The sequence below is a fragment of the Equus quagga genome, chromosome 11 (assembly GCF_021613505.1).
Source record: "Equus quagga isolate Etosha38 chromosome 11, UCLA_HA_Equagga_1.0, whole genome shotgun sequence".
Lineage (NCBI taxonomy): Eukaryota > Metazoa > Chordata > Mammalia > Perissodactyla > Equidae > Equus > Equus quagga.
Genome location: NC_060277.1, coordinates 9,375,774 through 9,392,249, shown reverse-complemented (window position 1 = coordinate 9,392,249; position 16,476 = coordinate 9,375,774). Strand labels below are relative to the sequence as shown.

At 35.0% G+C, this 16,476-nt stretch overlaps 1 protein-coding gene across 1 annotated transcript in view; it reads right to left on the bottom strand.

The window, feature by feature from the left end:
- The window catches only part of LOC124247138 (protein LEG1 homolog), a 34,074-nt gene that overhangs the window by 9,359 nt on the left and 8,239 nt on the right, over positions 1 to 16,476 (bottom strand). The window contains exons 3-6 of the mRNA XM_046676198.1: positions 9,413 to 9,652; positions 5,215 to 5,301; positions 4,279 to 4,463; positions 3,228 to 3,328 (exon numbers count right to left, since the gene is read on the bottom strand). Coding sequence (XP_046532154.1) covers positions 3,228 to 3,328; positions 4,279 to 4,463; positions 5,215 to 5,301; positions 9,413 to 9,533 — 494 coding nt within the window. The 5' untranslated portion in view covers positions 9,534 to 9,652. The remainder of the gene's footprint in view (positions 1 to 3,227; positions 3,329 to 4,278; positions 4,464 to 5,214; positions 5,302 to 9,412; positions 9,653 to 16,476) is intronic.

Sequence of the window (16,476 nt, the reverse complement as noted above, 5' to 3'; positions counted from 1 at the left end):
GTCTCAGGCAGCTGAAATGTTAAACAATTGATGCTGATTAATTTTCCACAAATGCCTTGGGTATAGAACTTTGGCCACAGAATGCGTAGCTTAAGTAACTACAACACCTTGAGAATAAAATTTTTCCAGGGAGCTGTGAGGCAGGTCAAATAGTGACAGTGCTCTGGGGTGGGGCTTTTTGAGGATCTCCAAACCAAGTATGCTCTTTTGGTGGCTGCACAGCTGTTGGTTTTCACAGCTACATTAGTTACAAGGCTGTTGTTTTTCGAGGCTCCTGCAAAACTAGGGGAAGTGGGATGAGATAGGCCAAGTTAAAAGACCACAAACCCTGCTGTTCTTACCTAAGTTTATCACTTTTGTTGAACAAATATTTTTCAGATGTTGCAAGCCATTGGAGAATTCCAATAATTCTGAAAGTGTTGATTTTGACCATTTTTGACAGCATTTTTGTTGCTTTTATTAAGGAGTAAATTTAGGGAGATCTTCACTCTGCTGTTCCAGAAGTGCCACCCAAATTGTTTCCTTAATAGTTAAAGAAGTGGAGTCACATAGAAAAAATAACCCAATTTTCTACAACTAATAATATGTAGATCTAGGATTTGAGACCAGATGTTCTGGTTGAAAGAATCATATACATAACTTCTACCCTATATATCCTTTTTGAAAAAAAATAATAGTTGAAATCACTTTATATTGATTGCAGATTATATGGCAATTATTATGCTATGAATGTACTTCTAAAACAACCCTAATGTGTTATTAGTCCCATTTTACAGATGAAAAAGTGATTAGAGATTTCTCATGTCCAAAAGTCAGGATTCAATACTTAGATTTGTCTTCAATGAAAATTATTTTAAACACTAAAAAGTTTTACTGTATCCAAGAATGATCATTATCTTAACACATTCCAATATGACATCTGAATGAAATTATAAAAATGGTGTACTAAATAGGAACATATCAACAAAGAGATTAGGAGATAAAGTTGAGGAAATTGGATAGAAAGTTGCAAAAAACAGAAATGTGGAAAGCAAGAGGAAAAAAACTAGAACAATTAGATTTATGATGTAGGAGATTTGACACAGAAGTACAGGAATTACAATAGAACAGAGAAAATGGAGTTTTAGGCTATGCACTCTGCAAGAAGAATGGAAAATAACACACTAAAGCACAACTCCTTGAAATTTCAGAAGCTTTATGAAAAAAGTGAATACCTATAATACTATTTTTTATTTATGATTCTACACTCAGCTAAATTATCAGTCAGGTGTCTTGATAGAATAATGTTATTTTCAGATATGTAAAGACTCAAATTTAACCTTCCATCAACCCTTCTTCTCCATTGAAAAATTGGATTCACAAAAATAAGGAACTAAATCAAGAAAAAAGATTATACAAGATGCAATAAAGTAAGTGTGAAGGGAAGGTTTATTTACTTAACTAATTAAATTCTGAGGTGGTGCTTGACAAAAACAGGCACATACACATTTAAACTTATTCACCAAACAATTCATATGGATGTCTTTTTTCTAGGTTATTTATTAATTTTATATATTGAAAAATGAGTCAAGTATTTCCAAATTATTCAATAATTAGGAATAAATGCAATGAGCATGAAAAACTAAGCAAATGATGGAAATTATATCTATAAGCAAAACTTATCTGCAACATCCTTAAAATTTAACTACCTGAAGTACTGTCATGTTTGTGAGCATAAAAGCAGGTTCTCTCATCCCAAGGAAAACACAAATGCTCTGTAGACATAGCAATAAGTGGCCAACAAACCATTTTAGACTTCTTCAATCAATCAACAAAAACTAGTCTTCATGAACAGGTTTTTGCAAGCCTTCAATTAGTGACATCCCCTTATTTCTGAAGGTCAGCCAACCAGGAATGGATTCCCTGTATAAACATGATTCTACTGACAATTGACAACTGTCTCACCTGAGTAACCCTCTTATACTGATGATTCAATTCACTTAAATGCCTGAAAATCTACCAATCCCTGAACTCAGTATCTCCTAACCACCCATCACAAGATGAGAAGAGTGCTCTGCTCAGTGATACTGTGCCTGACTGACATTCTCTCTTCCTAGAGTTGAAATAAATTCAGTTTTGTCATTTTATTTCAGAAATTGGGTGCTATTTTCATCATCGTTTGAGAGTTGCCATGAAAAATGCTGTTTCCTAGGAGAATTTAGTTTTGCATGTGGTTGGGAAAATCTACAAATGAAAAAATATTATTTTACAAACTATGTTCTATAAACTATAATGGCTTGACCTCAATTCCAATCTTGATTTTGTCAACTCCCTCTATACTTCCTTGGCTGATAACCTCACCCCTTTTTGTCAGTCATCAGAAGTAGGTTGGGAAGTTGAGCCACAACAGAAAAATGTTATAATGGCTACAATCCTAATTCCTCTCACAGACATGCCAAGAGGATGAACCGTCCCATTGACCAATTAAAAAATTAGCCCTTGAAGCAATACCAAGAGACAAAATATACAAAGCAGTATAAGTCTCCTGACTCTGATTTTTTTTTTATCTTAGTTGGGCTTGGGGTCATTAAGAAAGACAAAAGTAGGTGGTTAACAAGCAGACCTCAAACATGTGAGCCAGTTTGCATGTGATCTTTAAACCAGTTAATCTATTTTCCTTTTTTCTTCACAATGTCTCACTCTGGGTGGCAGATAATACCCCTACTACAGTGTCATTCACTTCCATACCAACTCATGCTCCCTTATTCAATCTAGTTTGCTATAAAATGGGGAGAATTTTGAGATTGTTTCAGCTATTTGGCATGATAACCAAGATGCTTCTTGAATATCTACCTCCAAATATGTGTTAACCAAGTTATTATCTCTGATCAAAATGATGTAAAGGTCCTAAAATTACTTGCTACTACATCCTTCTGGTTTATAGACAACAGTTCATGTTGAAACAGCATTTTTTTGGTCTTATACTTCTGGTTTCACTTGGTTTATTGCTTTTTATTTCATTATATTTTGTTTTACAAGCTTACTTTTCTTCATATTTTTCCCTCCCTAGTTATAAAATACTTTTGAAATTTATCAAGTAAAACATTTTCTTGCCAATTTTCTCTTTATCAAATACTCATCTATGTTTGACATATTGGTAAATTGCAAAAGACTTCAATGGAAAAAATGGTGTAAAATTGAAAGATTGTTATCACATTAAAACAAAATAACTTTAGATCCATTCTTACCTATCATGAAAATTTTTATGAGCAATTTTCAAAGATGAGACATGTGCAGCCCATAAGTACTTCAACAGGTCATCAAGGTTATCAGAACATGACTTTACATGCTATTCAAGAAGTAAAATGTTATTAATATTTAGGCAATTATAACAATCTGTATTCCTGAAAATCAATTCTATTTACAAATATAATTTTTCAACATTCTAAATGAGGGGAGAATATTTTTTCTAAGAGTTAAAGTATGAAAGAGTTAATGCTCAACACTCCGTAAAGAGCTTTATATTAGCTATATTAATTACTAGTAATACTGAATCCATTTGAAAGGAATAAACCATGTGCTTTTGAAATGTTTAGAGTTTTATACTGTTAAGAACTAGAAATTTAGTGTTTTACTTCTTTGTTTTTCTCTTGCCATGCAATGAACTTTCCACAAAGTCTTCAGAGTCAGAATTGGGGGAAGTGGGAAGAATAAGAGTATTTTATCTAATCATATGCAATATAATGAACAAGGTCTCTAAAGGGAAATTTGATCTTTGGTTATTTACTCTTTCACCCATGATGCTTTACTTGGGATATCAATATTCGATTCTGATTGTCAAATGACCATTTCAGTCAACTAATATATGACTGTTTATCATATTATTGTTTATAATTGTTTATGAAATAAGCTGATCAAATTCCTCATAGTCTATTCCATAACTGTATTTATATATAGGTTATTGCTCAGTTGACCTGAAATTGTGGTGATCTAGGATACTTCATGCACTATGAAGCCACAATTTCTCCAGGCTCAGATGTTTGTATGTAATTTATTTGGTGTGAGAAGAGTGGACAGGGCAGCCTCAATACTATATTGGTCATAAGGGTACTAATGAGATACGATGTCATGCAGTAATCTACTCATACTAATATTGCTGTCATCATAATAAGCTTTTTCATTTTAAGAACTGCATTCCTTAGGAACATATTATTCAATGCACAAAAAAATCTACATTAAATATTATTGAAAAATTATCTGCTACCTTCAAAGAGTATTTATAAAAACACTAAAAAAAACCTGATAAAATTCATTCCACTTTTTCATTGCTTCTGGAAAGGATGAATGACAGCTAGAAACATTATAACAAAAACTCATCTGATCCTTGGATGGTGGCAAAAAAGTGACATTGTCTGATGATATCCCCATTATGCCGGAATCAATCGCAGCAAGGAAGGGCATTGCAGAGAGATAATAATTAAAGTCTGTATAAACAAAAAGTTATTATTAATGTTAACATATAAAAGAGGTTGTTTTTGAAGTAAAGAAATCTACCATAAAAGTAAATCCACAGATCTAGAAACATGGTAAAACTTAAGCAGTAGTTCTGGGTACTTCAGAAACATTATCAAAAATTTCCTTTAGTGTTATATGCAACTCGAATATGCTTTTCTTAAAAACTCTGCTTTCATAAAGCAGAATGAATTTATGTTGTAGATTTATTATTTTAAATCATAGATAATAATTACATTGAAATTTAAAAACACTAAATTCTAAAGCACAATAAATGAAAAAGGAAAATTTAGTTACTTATCCATACAATGCTGTGCATACAAAAATACACACATACAAAACTCTATGAGTTTTTATTCTGAATTTGAAAATCTGATGTACCTTTAAAATATTCTAGTACGTATCTAGATTTTTTCTTGTTAAAAACATTTTGTTTGATAATATATCACAAATTCCTACTTCTGTTCTATGTATTTAAAGAAAGTTTTGAGGTTTACAAGTTTTCTCTGGTTGATATTTTCATAATTGGATAAGGTACTTAGTAAATTTAAAAAATATCTATCTAAAAATCCATCTCAAAACATTCAGAAGATTTGAGTCAAACAGATTATTTTTGTAAAAGTAGTAATTCTGGGGGTTTTTCCCCTAACTGAGATTATAGGTTGAATTGATTCTTTGTGGAAAGGTCATCAATCTGAGGTTTGACTCTTACATCAAACTCACCGGCCCACCAACTGTCCACAGAGATGCACAGATGATCCCCAGATTCATGGCCGCAGCCAGTCCTTTGGGTGGGATCAGCTAATCTGCCTGAAAGAGAGAGGATCTAGAATTGGGTTTACTTGGCCTATTTTTAAGCTGTATGTAAACTAGGTACATTATGTTTACAAGAATGCATAAAATTTTTATTCTCTGAAAGAACTGTGTCAGCCTTCTCAGCACTATTTTTCCTTCACTTCTTGACTTTTTACTTCTCATCTCCCATTTATATTCTTTCCTTTTCTTTAATATCCCTACAATAATCTACTCTTTCTCCTAGACCTTATTTTTTTAACCTCTATAGTTTTTATTTCTTCTACTTTCTAACTCCTCTACTCTTTGTCTTCAACATCAGGGAGTTGATATTGTATAATGAACAAAATCTATACTCTATTTGCCTAAAATCAAATCCTTTTTCATTGCTTGCCTACTATTTTACCCTGGATAAATAAATTCTGTGTCTCAGTTTTCTAATCTGCATCTTAGGGAGACTAATAACAATGACCTCATTAAGGTTTAGGGATGTTGAATGAAGAAAGCTATGCAAAGTGCTCAGCTCAGTGAACATGTGCTCTAAAAATATTAGCCATTATTCTGTTTTTTCCCTTTTTCTTTCTTGTTCCTGACCCTATATTCATGATGTCCTTCTCACCAGTTCTACCTGTTTGTTTCCATGAACCTATTATGTTTCCTCTTCATTCTCTCATTCTAGTTCCTCACTTGGTTCTTCTTGACCTGCTTACCTTCAACTGGGCAAGAGTAAAGATCTGGGTAGTTCTGTTAGTGCATATAAATTTCTTAAAATTGTTATTCCTTTTTTAAACTGGAATAATATTCAAATATGTGAAATGTTCCTCTCCTGAATCTTAGATTTTTTTCACATTTGGGAGTTGTTTTGACTGTAATTCCAAGAGTCTCTCCTGTTAAGTCCACTCACTCTCTGAGGACATTCAACCATGATGCTAACCTAAGGATTTCTTTATGTTGCTTACTTCCATATCTTCTGATCTAAATCCTCACTGTGTGCCAGTTCCATATTTGTCAATCCCTCACAGAACTCCTATAGTGGTGATTCCAAGTTATCTCCAACTGAACACACCTGAGACTGAGCTCTTTGTCTTGACAGTAAAGGAAGACTGCTTAATGAACTTTCCATTGTTTCTTTTAAGAGTTCCTTTTCTTCTTTTGCACGGAAAGATTCACCCTGAGCTGACATCTGTTGCACATCTGTTACCAATCTTCCTCTTTTTAATTTTCCTCTCCAAAGCCCCAGTGTATGGTTGTATACCCTAGTTGTGAGTCTCTTAAGTTCTTCTATGTGAGTCTCCACCAAAGCATGGCAACTGACAGGCTGGTGGTGTGGTTCCAAGACCAGGAAATGAACCCAGGCCATCAAAGTTGTAAGAATGCTGAACTTTAACCACTAGGCAATCAGGGCTTGCTCATGAACTTTCTGTTTTTTGCCAGAGGATTTTCACTACTCTTCTAGACATCTTCAGCACTTCCCCCTTCTTTACAGTCAAACTGTGTTCTCCTGTTGTTTTATCCTCTGAAGACTTTTTTTCTTGCCTTCCCGTGGCGAGAAATGCTTTCTATACCTTTCATCAAAATTTGGTTTTTGTCACACCCGTTTTTTCAAGAACAAAATTAATGCTATATTTGTTACTATTCAAACGCAAATTTCTGCTGTGAACTTACTCTATTCCCCCACTACATCATGTCCCTAACAAAAGTTACACATCTCCCATACTCTCAACATTTCCCTCTCTTGTTTTCTCGCATATATCACACTAACTCCAAACTTTGTCCTTTAGTTCATTCTATTTCTTTCTTCATGGATTACTTCTTTTTTAATTCATAAACATTCTATCCTTTTTTCAAGATTCACTTCAAAACTTCTATTTCTAGATTATTCCAGTTCACAACACTCTCACTTTTATCTGGTATCTTATGTTTTCCCCTTAACTGTCCTCTAGGTTGTATCATTTCTAACTTTCCTTCCTAATCATGTTGGGAAGTCATGAAATCTACTGTAAATATCTTTTATGTTTGCCTCAGCCATCCCTTTTTTCATCTCTTTTTCTCTTTGGTGCACTTCCTTATCCTGTGTCTGACTCCCAATATTCTCTTCCTGATTCCAACATTTTTCCAATTAAACTTTCTGCTAAGCAATAAAAATGAATGAATATTGACTATTCATTCAATTAATTATTGACTAATAATGAGTGAATATGCAACTAGATGGATGAATCTCAAAGTAATCAAGACAACTGAAACAAATCAAACAAAAAAAGAATATGCAACTGTTTATATGAAAATTCTAGATAATGCTGTCTAATGTGCAATCATAGAAAGCAGATCAGTGGTTACCAGCGTAGTTGGGGAATGGGGCGGGGTGAGGAGTTGAGTGACTCAGGGGGCAGGGAGGGCATGGACATAGAGAGTAAGTAAGTTCCTGAAGATGAGAACACAAAGGGAAAAGAATTTGTTTTGGAGGGTGAGGAAGATTGTCCCTGAGCTAATATCTGTGCCAATCTTCCTTTGTTTCGTATGTGGGATGCCACCACAGCATGGCTTGATGGGTGGTGTGTAGGTCCGCGCCTGGTCTCCAAACCCACAAACCCTGGGCCACTGAAGCAGAGCATGTGAACCTAACCACTGTGCCACCAGGCCAGCCCTGAAAAGAAAATTTTTAGAGCGACGCATAAAATAATTATCTGTGGTGATAGGTTCAAGGCTTTACACATATATTGAACTTATCAATACATTTTTAAATGTACAGTTTATTGTATGTTTATTATATATTAATAAAACTATTTAAAAAATCTGCTAAACAAGAAAGAAATAAACATTTAAAGTGCTTAAGTATTGCACAAACATTAGGTCCTTTTTACTAAACTAAACCACGTTGCTTAAGAGCCCAATTAAAATTTCTCAGTCTGACTTTAAAAATATCTCCTAAACTGGCCTTAATTGATCTCAAATTTACCACCCACTACTCTTTTGCACATTCTAATTTTCCTGTCAATGCAGTAGTCTTGCTCCCAATATAGCCTGCTGTCATTGCCATCTTTGTAATTTGTATTCTAGAAATACCTCCATCAAGCTTTCTGGTCCCACTTTATTCTTGGGATAATCTCAGCCCCTGGTTGTCACCTCTCTTCCCTGAGCTGCTCCTGTACTTATGGTCATTATCTTCTGTTTCAGACTTCACATATTGTTGGTGAAAAAACTTTATGGGCTACTTTCATAATTTTTGATCCTATTTTGATTATCCCTAGTTATGTCAGAGTTCAACTCAATTAAATTCTAAGTAAAATCAATCACTTAAAAAAGAGAAGAATCTCACTTATTATGTTCATAAATGAAAATGAAATTTTGAAAGGTAGCCAATCGAACATTCTGTCTTGCTATTTGCTCGTTACTGGACCCGGAATAGAAAACTTTCCTAAGGGTGGATGTACATCCCGTTCGAGAGTGTTGGTTATTGTTTACAGTGGACCTTATGTTTGAGCTTCTCCTGAACCATGTCTCAGGAATTCAGAAAGTCCGCTTCTCCATGCCAAGGACAGACTAAGAATAGGTGTTATACTGGATGGCAGGAGATCCTCCCTACCCTAGTTTAGGATGTTATCACAGATCAGACCTTGCAGAGTCTCCTCCCTTATCTTTCCCACAACACATCCACTTTCTCAGTGATTCTTTTCTTCCAATACTGTTTTCTGGAAGCTATTGATAAAGATCTCTTATTTCTTGAATGACATTTTTAGCCAGAATAAGATAGGTTGTGATTTATGATATTTTTGCTCCAAAATAAATCTCTACTTTTATTTCTGATCATAGAAACAGTTTTCAGGGAGAGAACATATGAGAGAAAGGTTTTCCTACAGAGGATTTTTAAGGTCTATTGGACATTGCTGGGTAGAAAAACCATGCACCCAGGGGGCATTCCATAAATGCTTAACAGAGAGATTACGGGAGAATGAGGAGAAAAATAGAAGAGGAAGAGTGAGAAAAGAATAGCTGGAAAAGGAATAGGAAGGGGAAAGAGAGAAAAAAATAATTTTCAAAAAGGTGGTAGTATATATACCAGTTACTACTGTCTATTTATTTTAAAGTTAGATCAAAGGGTAATTGCAATGAGAAGGAGAGTCGTTCTTACCTGTATAATATTGCCATCCATGATGTACAGGCAATCCCCATAAAATATTTTGTTCATTTTCGGGTGCAAATTTTTCAAAATACTTGGCTGTCTTGTTCAATAGGATTTTATATGTCCCCATTCTCTCAAGGTAATGCCAGACATTAATAACATACTTTCCATTTTCTACCTTGTAGTCACTGAACTCACCAGGACTCTCTTTCCACAGAGGGGGATATGCATCTGAGATACTGGACGCTCCTGCCAAAGAAGCAAAAATACAAACAATTACTACATAGTCCCAAGAAAGATCGAGTGCCATACTGTTTAACCTGGAGATTAAGGTTATGACAGGACTTTTATTGGGAAGTAAAGGAGGAAGTCATATTACTTGTTATACCTCTTCCAATCAATGCTTTCAGTTCTCTTTCCTGGTAATGACAGGGCGGAGATAAAAAAGAAATACCTTGCCAAAGATAATAGGATACCTCACTTGTTAGCCATCTCCCAAAAAAATAATGTTGACTATGTATCAGTCTCTAGAATTTTTAGTAAGACTTGATTTCTTCCTAAATTTGTTTCTGTCTCTGTATTCTGTCCGTCTGTCTCTCATACTAACCATGATAATAAATTAGATGTCCTTCCCAGAGGTACTTGTATTTTAAAGGATGAATATTGATCCAAATCAATCTCTAATTGGTGGGATTTCAGCAATGTAAAATGATAAAGTAAGTAATTTTAGGTAGAATTTGGAAGACATTTTAATGATATTTTGGACTTCACCAAATCTCTCTTAATTCTCAGCCATGTCCAAGTCCAGATGTGTACGTCAGATCTGTCAATCCAAAATCCTCATTAGCAGGATCTGATCCAAAGCCTTGTGTCCAGGTAGTTTACTTCGGGGGTTACAGAATGAAAGAAAAGGAGAAAGAATAAAAGGAAAGGAGGAAAAGCTAAGACAGAAGAGATAATTGGCTTCCCTCCACTAAGGGTAAGAGTGTTATGTTCTCTTTGGACTAATATGGAACATTCTTATGAAAGAACCACTGGCCTTGAGGACGCAAGCGAGAAGCATTTTCTCTCATCATCCACTCATCAAAGATGACCCAAAGGGTAGAAGCTCTCCTGTGGTTCTGGTTGCACAGTCCAGTGTGTTAAGTGGGCTCTTGCAGGTGTCCCATGTAGAAGCAGAGGTGAAGGAACCCAGGACAGTAGGTAAGAGGTACAAGGAGTGATGAAATTAATCTGTAAATTGCACCTGCATGAATCAAGTCAAAGCCTGTGTGGAACTGATCATTGCAGCTGTGGCTGCAGTCAGAATTGAGTCCAAGAGGATTCAGGAGTGATGCACAGAGATGGTCAATTCAGAACCCCTGCACTGTGACCTGAACTACGGGCCATAATTGGGAATATGCAGGCCATGGGCTCATGCAGGTCCAGTGCTTCCCTGTATATATGTGCTGTGTGTTTATTCTAACCAAAGTGAGCTGGTTAGAAAATCATTCTCAACCTTCAGACCTAGTTTGACAGATATTCATTGAGCAGTGACCTTATTCCTGGTGCTGCATCAGCAGTGACCTGCTTTTGGGAACAAAGTAGAAAAGATGCCTGTCTCTGAGATGTTCAACAGAAGATTACTGTAAAAATTTAATCTCTAATGAAAGAAAGTAATTTGTTGTGTGATAGATGAACTTTACCTTCAATTTGACTTTTTTCGCAGCTTCATTAAGGTATAAATGACAAATAAAAATGGCATATATTTAATGTACATAATATAGTGTTTTGATACACATATATATTGTGAAATCATTACCACAATCAAGCTAATAACACATCCATCACCTCATATAGTTACCATTTTGTGTGTATGTGTGTTAAGAATATTTAAGATTTGCTTTCTTAGCAGATATCAAGTATAAAATACAGTATTATTAACTGTAGTCACTATGCTATAAATTAGATCTCCAGAACTTACTCATCTTATAACTGAATGTTTGTACCCTTTGACCAACATCTCCCCATTTCCTGCACCCTCCAGTCCCTGGCAACCACTATTCTACTCTCTGCTTATGTGAGTTCAACTTTTTTAGATTCTGCATATAAGTGAGATCATACAGTATTTGTCTTTCCTTTGTCTGGCTTATTTCATCTAGCATAATGTTATTCAGGTTCATCCATGTTGTTGCAAATGACAGATTTCTTTTTTATGGCTAAATAATATTCCATTGACTTCTTCCTATAATTTACATTTTCTTATTACACAGAGGAGAACTAAACACATATGCAATGCTGGAAGACTGTAATGGAGGAAGACATCTTAATGTTCAAGAATCCTGTCCGTGGAGTAGGAAGGTTTATGCATAATTGTCAGGAATTTTTTCGAATTATAATATATTGACTGTTATCATCTTAGTCTTTTAGACAATATTGACATTACTAATCCTAAGAATTCAAGATGGCCTTTTAAACAACTCTTTACCTCAAGAATCTAGATGGAATGGAAAGTTTAATTTTTTATTTCTTCTGGAAGGAAGACATTGCTTTATTCTTTCAGTCATTCTTTGATTAATTATCCATTTAGTGAACACCAAATAAGTGTGATATGTTATGGAGAATGAAAACATTTAAAAGACTCAGATAATATTTATTCTCAGGGCTAAAAAATGTCTCAAGAAAATTATGAGGAAAGAGTTATAAAAGTTCTGAAAAGGGAGTGGTATCTGTAGGTCTGAGTTGGCAATGGGACATCAGGTAAAGGGAGATTTTACAGAGCAGATGGCCTCTGAGTTAGAATCCATCTTTATTTACACACATAGCTTTCCTTTCCAGATAACTTGCTTTGCCCTGGAAGGAAATCTTGAAGTGGTTGAAAATGGAATGCAATGAGAAATGAAGTGATAAGTACAGTGTGAGGGAGAACTCATTTGTATGCACTCAGGTGAGTTCCAGGCGTGAGTTGTAGCTTGCTAAGACGCCAGTTCAAGTGTCTGTTCTTCTATGAATCTTCCATGCACGTTGCCATGCATGCAACAGGTCTTCATTTAACGCATTTAATTGCATTTGACTTTAGCAAATGAGATTGTATTCTGGATATATTGTGAATAGAGCAGCGAAAGAAAAAAAAAAAAGAAACCAGTAGCTCTTACTTTTCAGTTCTAAGCTAATTGTTCTGTACCAAATGGCTACATTGAAACTTTTTTTTATTGCCCTTTGTGTTTATTCATCCTCCTTGCTATATAGCTGTTTCATAATCCTTAAAGTGAAACTTGATGCTTGTGGACTTGAGTTGGGTAACAACACAGGCCCAGGAAAGATTGGCTACCACTTATTAACCACTTTCAATTTATACAGAATTTTAATATAACCTGGCAGTGAAATTCTCACCAACTAACTGCCCCAGGTAACTCAAAGGAGGTTTTGAAAGCACCTAACTGTTTCCCAAAGCTGTCTTTTAACTAATGTTAAGAGATACAATCGCCAACTGCCCTGAACTGGTCCAAACCCCATGGCAAGAGCGACGCCTGTGCAGACGGGCTGAGATTTGTCCAAAAGTTACCTTTGCTTCTTTTAAATGTTAAGATTTCTGCCCCAGGAGGAGCTTAAGCCTTATTAGCATAACATGTGATGTATGTGAAAGCAAACGTTTTCAAACTATGCCTATCTGAGCTTATACCCACCTATACACGTGATGACAAAACTTTTGAATATTCGTTCTCCATCCAAACAAAAGGGTCTCTGTTTTCTTTCTCCTGGGGAGCCATGGCTTTGGAATTGATTCCCTGTGGTCTCCTTATTTGCTGCAAATAAAGTGTACTTTGTGTGACCACTACTTCTGGTAAAGGCTTGATTTCAACTCACCGAGAAGCAAATCCACTTTGGTTCAGTAACAAAATCAGGTGAAAGTTTGTTTAATTGCCAATATTTTTTCTTGATTAACTATCTATAAGCATCTAATATGTTTTCACTCACATTTTATTTGTCAAATTTGATGTGTCTTCTTACATTCAGTGTGTTGAAATGTCTTCAAATATACCTGAGAAAAAAATTGGTCCTTTATAAAAAGGGATGATATAGTGATACAGAATTGTGTTGTTACTAGAACAGCAGTGGCCAAAGAATTATTTAAGGGCATCATTGTAATATTCCAGGACATGAGGTAGTTTGCTGCATCACAGATTTCAGGCACAAAACTAGAATTCTCTCATTTTGGTTATAATCTCTGCTGTAAAATTGAATAAAAACAGTGATTAACCTGTTTCTGTTGTGTAATTTTCCATCAAAGGCAATCTTTTGTATGTGTGTTATCATTTTGATATACTGTTAGGTTCATTTGTTTATGTTAAGATTCAATTTTTTGTTTTTAACTATCTTCATTTAATTTTATTTTTAATGTAAATTATTAATGTGTTAAATGTCAAAACCATATGAAAAGGATATACCACAAATTCTTTTCCTTTTGTTATCCATGCTTAACCCATGTTTACCCACACATGAGTGACCAGTTAGTTTCCGGTTTATCCATTCTGGCTTTTTTTCTTTGTAAAAATAAGTATATCTCTATGTGTATCTATTTATCTTCTTCTATATTTATGTATATGTCTCTTATTATTCTCTTAATTTTCCTACAAAAGGTAGAATACTATATTTACTCTTTGGAGTCCTAACTTTTTCACTTAAATTTTTCTCTGGGAAATTATTATATATGCCCTTATAGAGATAGCCTTCATTTAAAAAGTGTTTTTTTTTTTTTTTATATAACTACCTAGCACTTCTCTGTGTGGATGTTTCAAAGTTTACTCAACCAATATGTTATGTATGGCCATTTAGATCTTTTTCCAATATGTTTCAAATGCCAAGAATATCACAGTGAATAACTTTGGATATATAATGTTTTCCACTTCTTAGGAGGTGAATCTTTCAGGTAAATTCCCAGAAGATAAATTGCTTGTTCAAAAGATTAGTGCATAGGAACTTGTGATTTTGGAACAAAATGGCATAGATTCACATTTCCCTAATTCTCCCCTCTACATAGAATGAAATGCCCTCGAAATTATTCTACAGACCATGATAAAAGGACTCAGAATGCTGGATAGAAGAATGTGGACTGGCTAGAGAGCTCAGGAGTTTAGGAATGACATTGTGATGAGTTTTCTGAGTTTTCATTCATTTTCTACCTAACCCAAGACTGGGAGCCAGAGAGACCTGCAAGCTGGAACTTCCAATAGGAATACACAGGAACAAGAAAAGCTGCTCTCTTTGGCCAAGGACCAGGAAAGGGGAGGCCCAACCGAGACCTAGTGGGGTCCCAGGCCCCACTCCACAACCTGAACAGCTGCAGGCAGACTAATGAGCAGGCAGCTCCCACTCCACAACCAAGGCATACATGGGTAGTCCCATCCTCCAAAAGTCCAGCAGCGTGAAGCCCTGTGCCTATATGACCTCCACACCTGCAGCTTCTGCCCTCACCCAGATTGTTTCTCAGTGACAGCAGGTGACTCAGAGAAGTGACTTCTTCAGTAAATATTGAGTGGGAGCCCAATAGCACCAGAAGAACACAATAGATAAGAATAACATTGTAAAGGCTGAGAAAACTAAACTGTCATTGGACTAAAGCACACAAAAGTTGACTGCTAAACAACTTGCTAAACCTAAATAAGGCTATTCTGTGATAAAATGGAAGATTTATATAGGATTAGGAGTCTCTTAACATAAAAACCAAACGTGTAGGATACAATGAAAATCACCAGACATCATAAGAACCAGAAAAACAATCATTTTAATGAGAAATTATAATCAACAGATGCCAATACTGAGATGAATCAGATGTTGAAATTATCTGCCAAGAGTTTTAAGCCAGCCATCATAAAAGTGCTTCAAAATCTAATAGACATTTAAGGAACACTCCCCCAACAACAGCAGTATATAAATTCTTTTCAAGTGCCCATGTAACAGTCATAAAGATAGATCACATCCTGGACAATAAAACCTTAACAAACTTAAAAGAATTGGAATAATAGAAAGTATGTTCTGATCACAATGAAATCAATCTAGAAACCAATAACAGAAGGACAGCAAGAAAATCACCCAAGATGCAAGATGAACAAACAAAAATCAATCATTTCTATATACTAAAAACTGTAAACCAAATTTTTTTTAAAGTACCGTTTATAAGCACTCCAAAGAAAATGAAGTGCTGGGGCTTAAATATAAGAAAACGTGTAAAGGTCTTCAAGATGAAAGAAATCAAAGACCTTAATGCTTGTAGAGACAAACAATACCTATGGTTTGGAAAACTCAATATAGTAAAGATGTCAATCTCCCTAAATGTATCTTTAAGTTTAACAAAATTCTTATTAATATCCTAATAAGTTTTTTTTCTACATGTAAACAATCTTACTCTGAAATTTATACAGAAAGGGAAAGACCCTTTAAGTAAAAACAATCTTTCACTGTAAGAATAAAATGGGAAGAATCATTCTTCCTGGTTTACTGCATAGCTGCTGTGGTCAAGACAGTGTGGTACCGTGGGAGGAGGAGATACATGGAGCAACAGAACAGAATAGGGAAGCTAGAAATAAGGCTACACAAATATGTGCAATGAATTTTTGACAAAATTGCAAAAGCAATTCAATAAAGGAAGGATAGATTTTTGAATAAATGGTGCTGGAGCAATTGGACATCCACAGGCAAACAAATAAACCTCAGTCTAATCCACAACACCTTATACAAAATCAACTCAAAGTGCATCAGGGACGTAAATGTAAAACATGAAACTAGCACAAACATAGGATAAAATCTTGGGGACCTAGGACGAAGCAGAGTTCTTAGCCTTGACTCCAAAGCACTTAAAAGTGAAAATTCTTAAAAGAAAAATTGACAAATTGAACTCAGAAAAATAAAAAAAAATTTCCTGTGTGGAAGATTCTGTTATGAGGATGAAAAGATAAACTACAGACTGAGGGCAAATATTTGCAAACCACATATCCAACAAAAGACTTGTATCCAGACTATACATAGAATTCTCAAAACTCAACAACAAACAAGCCAATTAGAAAATGGGCAAAAGATACAAGCAGACTTTCTAC